Source organism: Ochotona princeps, chromosome 11, assembly GCF_030435755.1.
Source record: "Ochotona princeps isolate mOchPri1 chromosome 11, mOchPri1.hap1, whole genome shotgun sequence".
Lineage (NCBI taxonomy): Eukaryota > Metazoa > Chordata > Mammalia > Lagomorpha > Ochotonidae > Ochotona > Ochotona princeps.
The window spans coordinates 43,160,386-43,178,143 of record NC_080842.1 but is presented as its reverse complement, the minus strand read 5'-3'; the positions used below and the strand labels follow the sequence as shown (position 1 = coordinate 43,178,143).

The window sequence follows — 17,758 nt, the reverse complement described above, 5'->3', positions numbered from 1 at the left end:
CACTCTAAAGGCTTTTCTTTTTAAAATACGTGCAGATGCGAGTTTTGAAGGATTTCTATGACAGAGGAAGAGCAGACGGATGGGGCTGTGTGGGCAGCAGAGGAGTGTGTGGCAGTGTGGTGCCCATTCCGGATCTCCTATCCTGAGTGCAGGGGAAGGTGAGGTGAGGCAGGGCTTGCAGCTCTGGTGTGGAGGGGCCTGGAGGGTTTCTACTTTGCCCCTCTTTTTTTTATGATTTAATCCTGACTGTAAGAATTTATGTCTTTAGCTAACAATGTAGTGAGGTTGCTTAAAGGCTTGCTTTATTTGGAAAAGGAAAGTAAAATGGATAATTTGGAGGTAAAATTTGTAGTAAATCTGACATTGGTGCTGATAAGTTTTTATAGTTGGTCAGCTTGAATTGATGTTGATAGCTTTACATTTCTTATCCTGAAATTTAGGTTAGAAATACTTGTTGAGAAATACTCTTTGAAGAACATGCACTTAAAAATATGTTTTGTGTAACATTCTAAATGGAATGATGTAGTTTAACAATCATTGCATGGAGTTTCAGATTAAGAATTATTTTCCTAGGGTATCTAGTATTCTAATAAAGTGTCTCTGCTACTTCAGATTTGAATTGTTGTTCTTTGAATTAGAAAACACCGCTAATGAAGAATTATTCTAAATCTAGGAACATAGGCTTGTATGTAGATTTTGAAAATAATATGCTGAAGAAACGAACTCTGCTGCAGATAGCATTGTCTCCAGGTATGATGGCTTGTTTTTTGGTTGGTTAAAGTGCTATCATTGAGGGTTTCTTCCTTGTGAATGTAATGTTGAAAACTTTTCATAGCTTGCTGGTCTGTGTCAGTAGGAGTTGAAGAGGCAGGAGTAATCCAGTTGTGTCTGAAGTGGGTATTGTGTGTCTTCATGGGTCCTAGCGCTTCTTCTGATTGGAGAATTCCTGCCTCAGTGGGCAGAGGGGCTCAGATGCATATTTCCCAGAGTCAGTGTGAAGAGGGAGGCCAGTGAGGGGAGGGAAGACTCCAGGAGCCCATGGACACTGTAAGGTGTGGAAGTGTGGAAGGTGCCCGGGCGACAGCTACACTCTTCCTGGAAGCCAGTTCTAGCCACATGGCCGGTGCAGTCTGACACATGCTTTTAGGCCTTGCTTTGTTGTAGTTAAATGGGCTTGATTCTTTGGATTTCCTGGAGATTCCACAAACTTTTCAATAGCTCTTAAAAAATCAATTTCCTGTGTAAATTAGGCAGAAGTGGCTTTTCTGATGCTCACAACTAAGACTCCTGACCATGCCGCACCCAGAGCAGTATGGGCTGTGGCCCTCGTGGGGCGCAGAGGGGCTGGCCTGTGGACTTTGTTTAGAGGTGACCCAAGGGATCTAGGGCCTCAGTTGTAGGTCACAAGAGCAGTCTGTTCTGGCAGTCAGCCCTACATTTGGTATGTTTTAGGACTGGCTTTTTCCCTAGTTTACTGTCCCTAAGAAGTCAGCTAGAGACAAGTGAGGCTCTGCTTGGGTGTTTCTTAAGATTTCACTGGGGAGTATTAGCTATGGAGGTGACAAATGTGGGTTTTGTTTGTTTGTGGAATATTTTCTTTGGCTAAGAATTATGTCTGATAGTGCTAATGACAGCTTTATTGAGCTATGATTTACATATTAAAATTATGTAAAAAATTAAGTACAGAGATTGCTAGCTTTTGGTAACTACTGTCTTTTTTTTTGGTCTAAAGACTACCAGATTAAGATATAGGACATTTTTTTTACTAAGTAAAGTTTTCTTGTGCCGCCTATAGTCAGCACTTCCTCCCTAAACTCAGTGCAATGTTTTTTTGTCCTGGGTTCAGTGTGGTGGCTCAGTTGACTAATCAAGCACCCTTTGCAAGCACCAGTATTCCATATGGTCACTGATGTGTTCCTGGCTGCTCCACTTCCCATCCAGCTCCATGCTTGTGGCCTAGGAAGGAAGTGGAGGATGGCTCAAGTCCTTGGAACCCTACACCCATGTGGGAGGTTGGAGTCATCTCCTAGCTTCTTGCTTTGGATCAGCTCAGCTCTGGCTGTTGTAGCGATTTGAAGAGTAAACCAGCAGATGAAGACCTTTATCTCTGTCTCTCCTTCTCTCTGTAACTCGCCTTCCCAATAAAAATAAATTTTAAAAAAGATACGAGTTATTCTAGGCTGCATCCATGTTAGTTGATAATTTGTCATTTTGCTGTTCATGAGATATTATAAAGTTAACATTGCAATGCATTTTTTTTCTATTCCTCCTATCCCCACTTCTCTAAATCCAAAGAAAACTAGCAGTGCCAGGCAGTCCACATCTAGCTTCCTACAAATGCAGCCGGCAGGCAGCAGATGATGACCCAAGTGCTTGGGTTCCTTCTGTTCATGTAGGAGACCCAGATGCATTTACTGGCTTCTGATTTGAACCTTTTCTAGTTTCAGCTATTACAGCATTTGGGGATTGAACCAGTGGATGGAAGATACCTCAGTCTTGCTTTCTCTTTCTGCGTGTCTTTCCTTCTGTCATTCTCCTCCCTGCCCCCTTTGTTTCCTCCTTTGAAATAAATCAGTCCTGGAGGAAAAAAAATTTAGATGGTGATGGCTGTTGTGATTCCCTTACAAACTAAACCAAATCAAACAAACCCCAAAAACCCAATGAAAACCAAAGCAACCTCCCCCATAAAACAACCAAGGGAAAAAAAAATCAAAACCTAAACCTCAAAAAGCTATCATTGCTATGTAAATTATAAATCTAGTAGTACTTTACCATATGGAATTGTCTTGAGTTGGGTAACTTTTTTGATGTGCTATTCTGGGCCCAAAGATATATAATGCTAGCACTTGCTGCTTCAATGTTGCCTTTATTACTTTGTCCTTTAGGCAGCAAGTCTGGATTCAGATCTGTACAGATCCGTACAGATTTCTACTCTGTGCCCTTCAAAATCTTATGTATAAGAACTACCTGGAGCCGGGTCTGGATGTGGCTAGTCACCAAGTGTTTATTGAGCACCAACTGCATACCAGGTGCTGTTCTAGGCATTCCTGCAACAGGACTCAAGGGTCCCTGAGTGGAAGACTTGCAGTGAATGAGTTTCCTGGTAGAGGCAGCAGAGTAATGGGCAGCTGAAATGTGGAATGATGGTGGCCAGCTTAGATGGATGCTCAGAGTACTTTGGAAACATATGGGTAGTCATTAAAATTCAACTTCCAAGGAGGGTGGCAGTTGTCACGGGACAGTTCTCATTGTGTGAAGAAAAGGACCTATGTGCATGTGGGCACATAGTGGGTGACATGGAAGGGTGAGTTTCTAGCAGAGGGAAGAATGGGGGAACATAGAGACCAGGGGCAGGGAAATAGATATGTGCTGATGAAAATAAAGCAATCAGACAGATAGGAACCAGACAGGGAGGTGTTGGGGAGTACTGCAAAGTGGTGCTGGAGAGAATACCTGAGCAGAAAGAGAGAAACCGGAGGTGGGGCACAACTAACTCAGGCACTGAGTGTTTGCCTCAGTGGGTTTGCCTGCATTGACCAGTGTCATCAGTGGGTTTACCTGCATTGACCGATGTCATCCTCACAGCAACTTTCTGAAGGGACTGTTAGGCCTATTTCACAGATGAGGAAGCCGAGTTGCACAAAGATTAGCCTCAAGGTCATACAGCTTAGAAGTGGTGAATTCAGATTTTCCCTCAGGCATTGGTGACTCCAGGGTCTAGGTGTCACTCCATTATCAGAAAAATAATTTCTTCATGTTTTATTTGTGCTTTTTGGCTTATCTTTACAGTCCCTCAGCAAGCACACTGGGCTTCCTTTTGGGTGCAACTCTCTCATGAATGATAATGATGACAGAGCCAGTGGATATGGATTATCATTTTGCTTTTGGGTCTTGGCGTGAATTCCAACCAGTTCAGGGTCTAGAATTTCTGAATCACATCTCCCCTACTCTTTGTTTCTGTTGGTTTGCTTGCATTGACAGCAGGCCTTTAACACTGACCTTGCTGGGCTACTGGATCCATGTAGCAAAGTATTTCCATATTTCTTCTGTTCACTAAAGAAAATTCACTTTTTAGCCTTCTTAGATTTTATTTGATAGCTGTGTATTAAAATACTCTTGAAATATTATGTTCTTTTTAATTATAGGAGATATCAAACTACCTTGTAGAAAATCTGAAAAGCATGAAACTTACCTCTTAGTAGAACTACTAACTAGAAATTTTGTAACATTTTTAAATAGTTTCTTCTTTTTACAGTTTAGGAAAGTTTGTGTCCCCAACTCTCCCCCCTGCACTCCTTTCGTATCTTTCTACAGATGCCATTCCCCCACGCTACATCACGGATGTAATTACCCCACAGGCAACTGAGAAAGACAATGCACACTTCTGTGTCTGTTGAATTAATAGCTTTGAAGACTCATCACCTTGTTAATTTTCCTGTTCCACCTTTACTTATTGCTGTTTTAGCTTCAGAGTGCCTCAGTCTCGTCTATGTGTTAATAATAATGGGAATAAAATAATGAACCTTGCTGGCTCTATATGGGCTAACACTATACCAGGTGGCTGATACAGACCATCTCATTTAATCCCCACAATGCATGAGAACACTGAGGCACAACAAAGTTGGGTAACACCTGCAGGGTCATTCAGCTAGGTTTTGACAGAGGTGGGACTTGAACCCAGGGCTTCTGGTGCCACCTCGGACATTTTTGTACCAGAATCTAGGTTCTTGTAATGTTGGTGAGTTTAAAGGATGTTTTTTTCTCTGAATGGTCAAGTGAGTCTGTGTTCTCTGTGGGCAGGTGGAGTGAGAAGCAATCTAGGGCTGTTGGGAGTGCAGCCAAGCCATGTCCTGATGTGGCTGGTTCCTTTGAGATGGCACTTGCAGGCACAGCCATGTGGTGGGTGAAGGGTGCGAGGTGTCAGGTTCCCTCTCCTGGGTGGCTGGTTTCTAATCCCAGCCTCTTGTATGGGATCTGTGAGAGAAGCCAGCTGTGCTTGGGTGTCTGTAACTTTGGGTCTTATATTCAGTGAAAATGCTGAGTCACTTACAGTGACACGATCCCTTCTCTACTTACCCTTTTCCATGGCTCCTCCTTTTGGCTTTGTTACCTTGTATATCGCAAATATTTACTGAAGAGGGGAAAGGCATTATCACCTTGCTCATTTGCTGCATTGCTTCCTTTCCTTTTCACGTGGCTTTTCAACCCTGCGAGCTTTTACCTGAAACTGGCCCTTTACTGCTGTGCTGAGAGGTTGTCCTTGAATCGGTTAGAGCCCTGTCTGGTCTGTGTCAAGGTGGCTGCAGGAGTGCTTGACTGTTGGCAGGTCAGGGATGAGATGCTCCTGTCTGCTGTGGCACCTGTTGGCTGCACATTTGACTTTCATGGGCTGCTGGAGAAGATGGAGGCCCTGCCACCTGTTTTACTCACTGGGGCCCTGGTAGAGGTGTATGTTTTAAGCTCCCCAGGAGATGTTGATGTGCAGCCAGTGGATGAAGTTGGTTTGTTTTTTAAAGTAGTTTTATTAGTGAGCTGGATTTGATGTGGGCTGTGAGGGAGAGGGTTCAAAAGATGCTAGAACTCATTTTCCATGGGCACTGCACCTGCCTGCTGGCACCTTTCTCACACACTTTCTGATGTCATAGTCAACACTTGGGTAGTGCCCTGCTGCCCCCTGTCGCCAACCCTGTGCCAGGCACTGTTCTATGCACATACACCTAAGAGGTAGGCACTGTTGTTATCTATTTTATGAAAAATAGCCTAGTGGCTAAGGTCCTCGCCTTGATCCCATATGGCTGCTGGTTCTAATCCCGGCAGCTCCACTTCCTCTCTGTCTCTCCTCCTCTCAGTGTATCTGACTTTGTAATAAAAATAAAATAAATCTTTAAAAAAAAAAAAGATGTGAAATACTAAGATTTAAAAAAAAAAAAAAAAGAAAAAGAAATTTCTATTCCCAGTGATGAAGGGAATGAGACAGACCCGTGAACCTGCTTGTGATTCTGCCTCATTTTGGATAGGGCAAATTCATTTCAAATCTTTGTGATTTACTAATTGAGCCTCAAATGTGAATTTTTTTAAGGTTTATTTTTATTTGAAAGGAGGATTTTTATATAGAGAGAGCAGACGGAGGTGTTTCATCTGCTGATTCTCTCCACAAATGGTCACAATGGCTGGAGCTGAGCTGGTGTGAAGCTGGGGATCCTGAGCTTCTGCTGAGAGTTCCATGTGGGCACAGGAGCCCAAGGACTTAAGGCATCCTCCATTGTGTTCCCAGGCCTTAAGCAAGGAGCTGGTTCATAAGTGGAGGAGCCAGGTAGACATGAACTAGCAACCATGTGGGTTATTGGCCTAGCAGTGGAGGCCTGATAGATATGCTATTGTGCTGTGCCCATATATTTGTTTCTACAAATGAAACGGGCCTGTGCCATCTCATACAGCTGATGACTATCTGTTGATATGCAAAGTTGGGATTGGCATTACACTTCCTTTAATATGCTATTTTGTGTAGTTCAGACATGGAGTATACTCCACTGTATGGCAATTTTTACATGTTAAGCATTTCAGGTTAAAATTATAACATAATCTTTTTTTTTTTTTTGTATTTCGGATTTTTTGCTTTTCTTTTGAAACCACATGTATTTTGTAGTTTTGAACTCATCTATAGATCTGCACTGATGTATGCTTGTTCCACCTGTTCACACTCGGATGCTCTTCACAGCTGTACCTTTCCAGGACACTAAGTAGGTCTCACATCAGCATTTTAAACATGTTCAGCTTTCACCATCATAAAATCCAGACTCAGTTCTCAAAACTGCATTGTGTCTGTGACCGCCTTCACAGCCAGACTTCTTGGACAACTTGTGTGTACTTGTCTTGGTCTGTTTCTTCAACTGCACTCTCCTTTGGCCTCAGTTCTGTCACTGCAGTCTTTGCTGAGATCATGGAGTAACATTCATGTGTCTAAGTCTAGTGACTTATATATATATATATATATATATAATTTTTTTTTTTTAAGGTAGAATCAGAGAAAGAGAAACAGAGTGAGAATGCAATGGAAATGGACCTTTTCTCATATATTGGTTCACTGTTTTAAGTGCTTGGATGGGAAGGGCTGAAGCAGACCTAACTAGGAGCCAAAAACTCCATCTGGGTCTCCCCCACAGGTGTCAGGAGCCTAAGTACCAATGTCTGTGATGCCGGCATCTCATATGGGCATCAGTCTGTGGCCTGGCTACTCCATTTCAGTCAAGCTTCCTAGTAATGGTTTGAAAAAAAAAAAAAAAAAACAGCAGAAGATGGCCCAAGTGTTTGGCTCCTGCCACCATGCGGGAGACCTGTGTTACAGCTTCTGACCCTGGCCTCACCCAACCCTGGCTGTTGCAGGATTCTGGAGAGTGAAGCACTGGATGAAAGATACCTCTCTCTATCTGCTCTTTTCCCTCTTTCCCTCTCTCTGAAACTCTTGACTTTCAAAATAAAATAAACTTTAAAAAATAATGTGTGAAATGTTTGATATGTTAATTATATCTTAACAAAACAATCAGTGTATTAAGAGGAAGTGTAAGTTCTGTGAAAAAAATTTAAATTCAGTAGGGAGGTGGAGGTATTGTTTTGGACAGGCAAGATCTCTGAGGAGATGCTATTTGGGTATTTTAGTAAAGACGGTTGTCAGGCATTTTGAACATCAGGGATCATTGGCATAGTAGATGCCAATGCCCTGGGGCAGGGACTCACTGGAGTTTTTAAGGAGGCATGTGGCTGGAAGGGAGTGAGCAAAGATAATCTAGGATAGATCATTTAAGATTTTGTAAGGACTTATTTGGTTTTTTTGAGTGCTTCAGTAAGAAGTCCAAAATCTCGGTGACTGAAATCAAAGGTTGTTATATGTCCTTTTTGGGTTGACAGGGGTCTATGCTCCAAATCCCTGGAAGACACCAGTGTCTGTTGTGTAAGGAAGGAGTCAAGGCAGACCTCAGCAATGGACCCCAACCACAGCACCTGGACCGGAACAGCACTTTGTTTGCTTCTGCTGTATCACTTAGTAAGATAAGGAGGGATCTGCGTTACCCTTGGCGCATCCCTAAGTATCCCAGGTTGAATCTTGAGAGGCAGGCCTGCGCCACTGGCTCACATCCTTTCTGTGATCCAGAGACAGTTAACAGTGAATGCTGATGATAACAACAGTTCATTTAGGGTTTGTTTTTGGGGGGGTGGTCATTAAAGTCATTATTTTTCAATAACCCTCCCTCTGACCCCTCATTTTTTCAGGTTTAATTAATCATTTTCCTGATCATCACAAAGCATTTGTGTTAAACATATCACACGTTTATAGCAGGAATTGGCAAAATTATGGTGCATAGACCAAGTCTGGCTCATGGCTTGATTTTTGCAAAGTTGTATTAGAAAGTAGTCATACTCATTATGTATTGTTTTTAGCTGCGTTTTAGCCCCAGTTGCCTAGCTGCAACAGAGGTATGGCCCAGAAAGACAAAAATATGTATATTTTGGCCCTTTACAGAGAGTCCACCAGCCTCTGCTTTATACCATTTTGGGTCTCTTTGATGATTTCTGTGCCAGTCTAGCATGTTTATTCTTCCCAGTGAACCCTAGTGCCAATCTGCCCCACTTGCCTGACTACCTTCCTTTTCCTCACTTCTTTTTTGGGGTGGAGAACTGAGGAGCAGGCGAAATAGAACTTGGCCTGTGTTTAATTTACAAGTTAGCGAAGAGGGCTGGATTGCTTTCCCAGTTTTGGTCTCTTCCGTTCCAGAAAGATATCATCTCTATGTTTCAGTTCTTCAGAGAACTTTTATTGTTGCTTCATGTTGTTGACTGACTGTTTTAAAAAAACGTTTTATTTCCTTAATTATGCTGTTGCCTTTTGTTGCTGTTACAATGGAGATCTTCCAGTTATATTTCACACGTGACTGTGATACAAGGGAAGCTTTTGCTGGTGAATTTAAATTCTGGTTTTGACCCTCTTGTGGACATACATTTTAGGACTGTTAACTTGATGGCAAGGACCTAGGTGCTTGAGCCATCACCTACTGCCTTCCAGGTGTTCATTAACAAGGAGCTGGGACTCAAACCCAGCACTCCACTGCGGGTGTCAGGTGGTTTAACTGCTGTGCTGTGTGCCTGCTCCCAGACTTGTCATTTGTTAATATTTCCTTTGTTAACAGTCATTGTGCTTACTAGCGGTGGTTTTTTCCCCCTCATATTTATGTGTCTGCCTATAATGTGGGTTCTGTCACAAGGGTAGTGTAGCGGTGGTCACTTTCCCTCTTTTATATTGTGTAGGTCACAGCAAATGGTAATTGAAACAACAAAACCAAGGAATTTTTTGTCCAGTCAACATGTATTGGACAGTTTTAAGACTTCTCCGAAGGTAATGAGGGCAAGCAGGTAGTGCCTTTTTGCAGAGCCAGTTGTTGCTTTGAAGATGCAATATAGAATTTGCATGCCCTGTGAGAGGATAACATCCAATTGCTGCTTTGCCATGGCAAGCAATTTGATCCTAGAATATAGTTGATTTAATATCAGGCATTTATCCTTTGGAATTTAAATATGAACGGAAGGAAATTTTCATGAAACAGTGGTTTCCTAAATAGGTTCTTGGTAAAGCATGTGATCTCTACCTTTAACATCTATGCCTCAAGGATGTGAAATCTACTTTAGATGTTTAAGGTCTATTATTACTTGCCCTGAGCACTAAACAGATGAACCATAAATCCAGTATTTGTTAACCTGATTGAATATTTTTTTAAAGATTTATTTTTCTTGGAAAGACAGATGTACAAGAGGAGAGACAAACAGATATTTCATCTACTAGTTCACTCTCTAAGTGACCACAATGACTGGAGCTGAGCTAATCAGAAACCAGGAGTCAGGAGCTTCTTCTGGGTGTCCCACGCAGGTGCAGGGTCTCAGGGGTTTGGACAATCTTCCTCTGCTTTCTCAGGTCACATGCAAGGAACTGGGTGGGAAGTAGAGCAACTGGGACACAAACTGGCACCCATATGGGATCCCAGCTCTTGGAAGGAGGATTAGCCAATCAAGCCATTGCACCGAGCCCTAAGTATATGTTTTAATATTATTTTTTTATTCCCCCCTGAGTTTGTGTCTTCTACTTAACTTCTCTTTATGTTGGTGAAACTAAAGAATGATTTATGTTGGTGGTATTAATTTTTTTCGTTTCCTCTTCTCCCCCTCTTTATTTGAGTGAACTGAAGACAGTTGTAGGGATTGGATATGGAAATGGGTAATTGCTAACATATGGTACTCGGTTTGTGATGTGAACCTATAATAAAATAAAACTTCATGTATAGAACTTGGTATTGTGATTACCTACATCTATCACTGTAAACATCAGTTGGTGACCTGTGAATATCACAGTGCCATTTTAGGCCTTAGAGCTATATCGGGCCTCTTGCTGCCATTACAGAGGGACCTCTGACTTTGCAATCTCTGATGAGGGACTAGAGTTGAGCCAACACAAGAGAGAAGCTATTTGAGACAGCTCTGTGATGGTGAGGAACAATATGCAGATGCAGTTGTAATTTGTATCCCTGTTGAGCACTTACTATGTCCCGGATATTGTGAAGTCTAGGCATTGTAATAGGCGTCTGATTGCATGTTTTCATCCTTACAACATTACTATGAACAGTCATTTCTTAGTCTCACTTTACAGATGAGACAATGGAAATGAAGTTTAAATAACTGGTAGACCTGAGATTTGAACCAACTACTGGGCTCGGGTCTGGTTGTCATGCAGAGTATATTTTAGACAGGAACAGTGTTAAGTGTGTGTACACATGGAGCATGTGTGCGTACTGGACTGTGAGAGTTTACGGACGATAATGGGCAGGCCAACTGCTGTTAGAAAGAAGGGTTTTGTGGAGTGGTGTGCTGATGGGAAGTTTTTAAATATTCAGCCTAATTCATGGAAGTCCAGGAATCCCAAGGTTTCCATTCCTTCCATATTCATATTAAGGAGAGAGAAAGATTGAGTACTTTCACTTTGTTTAGCTTTTCATATGTGAATTCTGACAGCTGAATTATGGGCAGGGTGATGAAATGACAAAAGGATAGCATGGGGAATCAGAAGAGACCTCACTGCAGCATGGCCTTGGGGAAGCTCCTTTCTTTCATCCCTCCTGCTGCGGCCAGTTGGGAAGGGAGCTCAGTGAAGAGACAGACAATCTAGAGTCTAAGGTTTTGATTTGATCCTTCAGGAGTTTCAGGAATCTAATTAGTGTTTTAAGTTGATAATAGAATGTTTGTCCTGCATTTTTAAATTGGCAGAATTTAAGGGAGTTATGGCTTAATAGTAGATGGGAGAAGTGTGTACGTGGGTGTTTAAGTGCCTCATGACCTTTAGCAAGTCAAGAAAGGATCATATCTTCTGGCTTGAAAGACTCCTGTACATGCTTGTTTAACATAAATGTAAGTCAGTCTGTCCACACACAGGCCTGTGCTTACACATGTACATATTTCCTGTGCAGTTGTACTCAGTGAGACAAAAACACTAGGATTCCATGTCCCATGCTGCCATCATTTATTTTCCACAAGGCTGGACTGTTAGGTGCCAAATGATTGACACATGTCTATATAGGAGGCCTGGTTGGAGCCTGAAGCCTATCCTTGGCTCTTGGAGCCCCCAGCACTGTTTCTTTGGACCTTTCTCAATGGCCGTTGCTTTGGTGTGAGACTATTGGCTGCCTCTGGGCTTGCTGGAACATTGCACGTGTACGTGTGCAGGTGTGGCTGCTGCTCCTGACTCCAGCAGGTAATACCAGGGACTCTGCTGCCTGCCCACTTACTCCTCTGTCCAGCATGTCCAGCATAGACGAAAGTAAAGCTTTCTAACCACTTGCACAGGATCGGCTTCTTTCTGAATTGCAAGTAGCAGTCCTTCAAGTTGTAGCCATAGCACACACAACTTCTATTGTAGCATCTGCTCTGTGCATCTGATGATGTGGTGTCCCAAATAAAGATTCCAGGAAAGGGTGATTATTTTTTCTTCTTTCCTTCCTTCCTTGCATAACTTGGAGAGTTACAGTATCTTTTCAAGGTCATTTTCATACTAACTTTTATGATAGGAAAGAAACTAATACAGATCCTGCTGTTTCCTGACAATGCCTCTATTGATGCTCATTCATAAATTTTCGACTTGTATGTATATAGCACACTAGACAGGCAGGTGTCCTTAACTTCTACAAACATTGGAAGTAGGGATTAAAGTCAGTAACTCGGCTTAGGATTTTAGTATGTGCAGGACTTTGTGATGGAGCAACCTCGCTTGTCTTTGTGCATGACTTGGGGTGGAACTCAGGTGTGGAGAGGGGACACAGGCCTCCACTCCCTGACCTGCACGTATTTCTGGAGAAGAGAGCTCTCTCTCTGGTTCTGGTTCTGGGTGCTCTGTAGTACTGCAATGCTTGCAAAGAATTTAACAAACACTATCCCTGGGCTCTGCTCTCTCAGACTGGAAGCTTGCAGGATGTATCTTTGGTTTATCTGGCTTGTTTGGGAAGTGTGGGAGGGCTTAGCTTTTGCTTTAACTGTAAAAACAAGAAACTCACATAAGTGTTAAACCTTGTGTTTCTCCGGTATCATTTTGTTGCTGGGAGTTTGCTTATTGTACCAGAAATTCTGAATATAGAAAGGGGAAGGGGACAGGGAATACTTCACTTGAGATTTCTTCTGTTTGTGTAAGTCATAATTTGTTAACATTATTGATATTTTTCTATTAAATTCTAGTTCATTATTGTAAGAATTTTGTAGCTATTGAGGCATTTTTGCTTTAGAATTCACATAAAACTTCAATGAGCTTTTAAACATTTGGTTGAGAATTTAACCTTACTGTCAGACTTTATGTCTATGAGATGGATTAGTAATTGTATGTTGTTTTTTTAAAAGCATCAAAGTAATTGAGATAATATTCACTGCATCAAACCATTTGTTTGTCTTAACTTTTTTAACAGCCTTTTTTGCAGTTTGGGAAATAACATTGAATTTTCTGTTTTTTTTTTTTTTTTTTTTTTTTTTTTTAAAGACTTTCAGCTGAACTCTCATCTCTCAACACTGGCAAATATTCATAAGATCTACCACACCCTTAATAAGCTAGTAAGTCAGTCTTCTAAAGCTAAACTATCAATTGCATCAAGTAGGCATTTCATGTAAGATTTTGATAAAAATTATATTGTGGATATCACAATGTCAACTGCTTATGAAAATAGTGAATTTTTAAAGCTTCCATGTGGTATCTGACATCTTTAATAATGAACATGTTTTTTGCAGAACTTAACGGAAGACGTTGGCCAAGACGATCACCAAACAGGTATCCATAAACGTTAACTCTACTTATGAAAGAGAAATACTAGCCACAGATGCTCTGCATCGTCACGGTAGACTTGATTAACAAGTTGTTATTTGGTTGTATGTGTTTTTCAGGAACAGTGAAGGCAGCCATTATAGCCCCTTCTCAGTAAGAAGTCTCTTCTGGAGCTCCACTTTAATCCCTGTGAAAGGCAGTGGATTCTCTAGTGATTTCAAAACAGTGGCTTTTTTTTTCCTTTGTGGAAATATTTTAGTTTATGCTGAAAATGTGCTACAGCAATACAGTTTGTAAAGTATTTCATAAATATTTGTTAAATTGAGCTGCAAGAGGATTTGATTAATAGGAATGTGTGTGTGTGTCCTGCATTGTTTCTGGAGCTTTATGAATGATAAAATTTGGAATTTTGATTGACACAAGTTATTCTCTAGCGCTGCAATTCTCAAAGTTCAGCCAGCATTGCAATGACCTGAGGAGGACTTGTTTAAAACACAGATTGCAGGGTTGGTGTTGTGGCATAGTTGATTAACCCCGTTTGTTACACCAGAATTCCATGTAGGCACTACCTTTTTTTTTTTTTTCCAAGATTTATTTATTTTTTATTGGAAAGGCAGATGTACAGAGAGGAAAGATCTTCCTTCTGATGATTCACTCTCCAAGTGACCACACCAGCCAGAGCTGAGCCAGTCTGAAGCCAGGAGCCTGGAGCCTTTTCTGGGTCTCACGTGGGTGCAGGGTCCCAAGCCATTTGGCCGTCCTTGACTGCTTTCCCAGGTCACAAGCAGGGAGCTGGATGGGAAGCAGGGCTGCCGGGATTAGAACCAGCGCCCAAATGGGATTCCGGTGCATGCAAGGCTAGGGCTTTAGCCATTAGGCTACCGCACTGGGCCCTAGGCACTACTTTAATTCCTGGCTCCTCTACTTATGATCCAATTCCATGTTAATGTGCCTGGAAAAGCAGTGGAAGATTGGCCCAGTACTTGAGCCACTGCATCCCTATGGGAGAGCTGGATGAGATTCCTGGCTCCTGGTTTCAGTCTGGAGCAGACTTGGCAATTGTGGTCTTTTGGAAGATCTGTCTCACCCTTTGTCTCTGTAACTCTGCCTTTCAAATAGATACATAAATCTTGAAAAAGTGAAAATAAAAAATAAATTCCCAGATTTCTAGTCTCTACCTCTTTCTTTAAAACTTTCTTTAAAAACTTAAAACTTTCTTTAAAAAGTTTTATTTGACAGGCGGAGAGGAGACTGAAAGCTACCTTAGTTTTACTTCCCAAATGCTCAGAACAGACAGGGCTGGGTCAGGCTGAAGCCAGGAGCCAGGATCGCAATCTGGGTCTCCCATATGTGGGGCAGACCCCACCCCATCCAACCTCGGCACTCATTAGCAGGAAGCTGGAATTCAGTGTGGAGCCCAGACTCTAACCCTGTCCCTTCTCAGTGAGTTGGAGGAACCCTAAGCAACGTCTTCACTCAATGTGGAATGTTTGTCCCAGTCCCTGGAGTTTCTGATTCTTTAGGTTTGGGATGAGGCCTGAGAGGTTGCAATTCTTTTGTTTTCTCATCTTCACTTTTCTTCCCTTTTTTTTTTTTTTAAGTTGTTTTCATTTTGTTTGAAAGACACACAGAGAGAGAGAGACAAATACAGAAGATCTTCCTTCTGCTGGTTCACTCTAATTGCCAGCAGCAGCTGGGGCTGGCCAGGCCCAGGAGCCTGGAATTTTTGTTTTCATTTTTTTATTATATTTTTGACAATCTTAACACAGCTAATTAGGGTTAAAAGGTTCAAGGGCTATAGGAAAGTGGGTAAGACTATTATTTCAATATCGTTTCCTTCATGTATCTGAGGTAAAGAGGGACATTGAGGGAGAAGCCCTACCCAGTTTCCCACCCACCCCAGGTCCCGGATGTGGGGCATGCTCTGAGATACTTGCTCAAGTGGTTTTGATAGTTCACCAGTTATGAATTGCTGCCAGTCTTGCCACTCCAAGCACGATGAGGTCATTGAGGAATCCACAGATTGACATTGTCCATCATAGAGTCTCCATTTGCCCAGTATTTCGCTGCCAACATATAGCTGAGGTGGTTGATTGACTTGTTCTGTCTTCTGTCTTTTCATTGTTAGGGTTCTGAGTCCAGCATTTCAACTGGGGAGATCCCCAAAGAAACTTTGTCTGAGGTGTTCCCAGACCAGATTCTTGTATGTTCTAGCAAGCACAGGGCCTGGCACAGTCCATTGCCTGGATCAGTTGTTGGTTGCAATTGCTGGGTTGGTTGGTTTCAGCCCCGACTTCCACTGGAACCAATGGGTGTTGCAGTCCAGCCTGGTTCTGCCCAGCACACACTCGGCCCTCACATAAACCAGTGGGAGCTGCAGCCTAGTCAGAGTGACCCACAGTAACCCCCACCATACCCACCCCCTACCTTGGTTTGCCAGTATGTGTAGCAGACTAGTCCAGTCTGTCCCACATCCCGTTTGGCTCTCATACATGTCGATGGGTATTGAAGCTTAGTTCCATCTAACCAGCTCAACTATCCAGCTCTCACAGATGTTGTTGACTGCCTCTCTGTCTAGCCACCCCAGCCCCTGTCCTAGTTTTCGTGCCCTCCTGTGGGATTGGTAACCCAAGAGGGAAGAGCCTACTATTTCCCTCCCAGGTCTCTCTCACTCCTGGATTATGTACTCTCCAGGTGGTTCTGTGGTTTGACTTGACAGAATTAGCCCCCAGTGTCAGCTTCTGCCAGCTGATGCTGCGGGAGCCTGGAATTTATTGCAGGTTTTCTGAGTGCTGGCATGCACCCGAGTGCTTGAGCACCTTCTGCCTCCCAGGATGTGTGTTAGTAGGAAGCCAGCTGGGAAGCAGAGGAAGCAGGTCCAGAGTTAGTGATTCTAACAGGCTGCCATGTGGTGCTGGTGTTGCTGGTCTGGAGAACCAGCTCTCTTGAGTTACTAGTAACCATAAAACTCTGAAACTTGCAGAAAAAATATTAAAATGATCCAAAGTCTTGAAAAGTGCTGTAGTAATATAGGAATCTGTGCATGTTTTAGTCGGCTTGGGCTACTGTCACGTTTCCCTTAGCCTTCGTAGGTCATAAACAGAACAGGTGTGTGCTCACGACCCAGAGGCGGGCAAGTCTGACACTGAGGCCTGGCAGATGGTGTGTCTGGTGAGGCCTGTTTCTCATTGATGGTGGCTTCTGGCAGAAGGGGCAGGCAGCTCTCTCAGGCCTCTTTGTAAGGCCCTAATCATCTTCATGGGGTCTGTGCTCCTACCTGCAAAGTTCTGGGTGACCCTCCTTCCCAGAGGTCCCAGCTGTCTTAATAGCAGCACATTGAGAATTGGGGAGCAACATACGAATTGGAGGGGCACACACAGCCTGGCCCTAGTAACGCTTGTTGGAGAATTTGGTAGCATAGAAGTAAATAGAGTGAAAAATGACAGACCTGTTTCATGTGGCCCAGACCCAGCCTTTCTTCCCAGCACACTGTTAGATGTATGTGTTTCTTGCAGACACTTCTGTGTATGTGTTTGTTAATTTAGCATCACTGATACAGTACTCTACATGGAATCCTGCATTTTTTAATTTAAGGTATTTCTTGGGAGACTCTTGAGATTCAGAATTTTCCCCCTTTTCTCCAAATTGGTTCTGAATCAAATTTTGCTGTAAGATGCAGACTGAAGTAAAGTTTTGTTGTATAGCTCAGGTATACAGCAAGAATGGAAGGCTTTTCAGTGTTTCAACTGGGTCATTGCAACAGTTAAATAAGCACAGGCCAGCCTACCTGCTACCCTCCTCTCAGCTGGCCCTCTGACAGCAGAAGGGTTCATCTGCTTTCTGTCTGCTTGACTGGAGGTACTCTTCTAGCAGGGCTCAGAGGTGCCGCGCTGTTTGCTTGTTTCTGGATCTCTGGTCATCAGTCAAACCACTGTTCCTTCCTGAAGAAGTGAGAGATGGCAGGGACTTCCAGGCGTGTTCTTGAGGGTCCGCAGATATTGAGGATCCTTCGCATGGTCTTTTCATATGAGTAAATTCAGATCAACTCAAGGGCAGTCAAAAACAGTTTTCTTAGTAATTGTAAACCAATATATGCACATGGCTTTTCATTTATTTATTTGAGAGGGAGACGGAGTAAGAGCATGTGCTTGGGTTTACTGATTTGTGTACAAATGGCTGCAATGACTGGGGCTGTGCCAGGCCAAAGCTAGGAACTGGGAACTCAGTCCAGGTCTCCCAGAGTGGATCACAGGGTTCCAACCACCTCTGCCATCACTGCTGCCTCCAAGGGTGTGCATTAGCAAGAACCTAGAATCATGAGCTGGGACTTGAACTTAGTCACTCCAGTAGCAGATGTGGACTTCCCAAGTGGCATCTTGTCTTCCGTGTCTAACCCCGAGTGTGCATGTGGTTTTGCTACAC

The 17,758-nt window shown here is 42.8% G+C and overlaps 1 protein-coding gene across 5 annotated transcripts in view; it reads left to right on the top strand.

Annotated features, from left to right (window-relative positions):
* The window catches only part of DCUN1D4 (defective in cullin neddylation 1 domain containing 4), a 77,854-nt gene that overhangs the window by 18,372 nt on the left and 41,724 nt on the right, over nucleotides 1–17,758 (top strand). For 4 of the 5 annotated variants that reach the window (XM_004579108.3, XM_012931367.2, XM_004579109.3 and 1 more), the window contains 2 exons: nucleotides 13,058–13,128; nucleotides 13,303–13,342. In XM_004579108.3, coding sequence (XP_004579165.2) covers nucleotides 13,058–13,128; nucleotides 13,303–13,342 — 111 coding nt within the window. Of the gene's footprint in view, nucleotides 1–7,905; nucleotides 8,042–13,057; nucleotides 13,129–13,302; nucleotides 13,343–17,758 lie in introns of all 5 variants that reach the window. The other variant, XM_058670108.1, reaches the window with a different exon arrangement.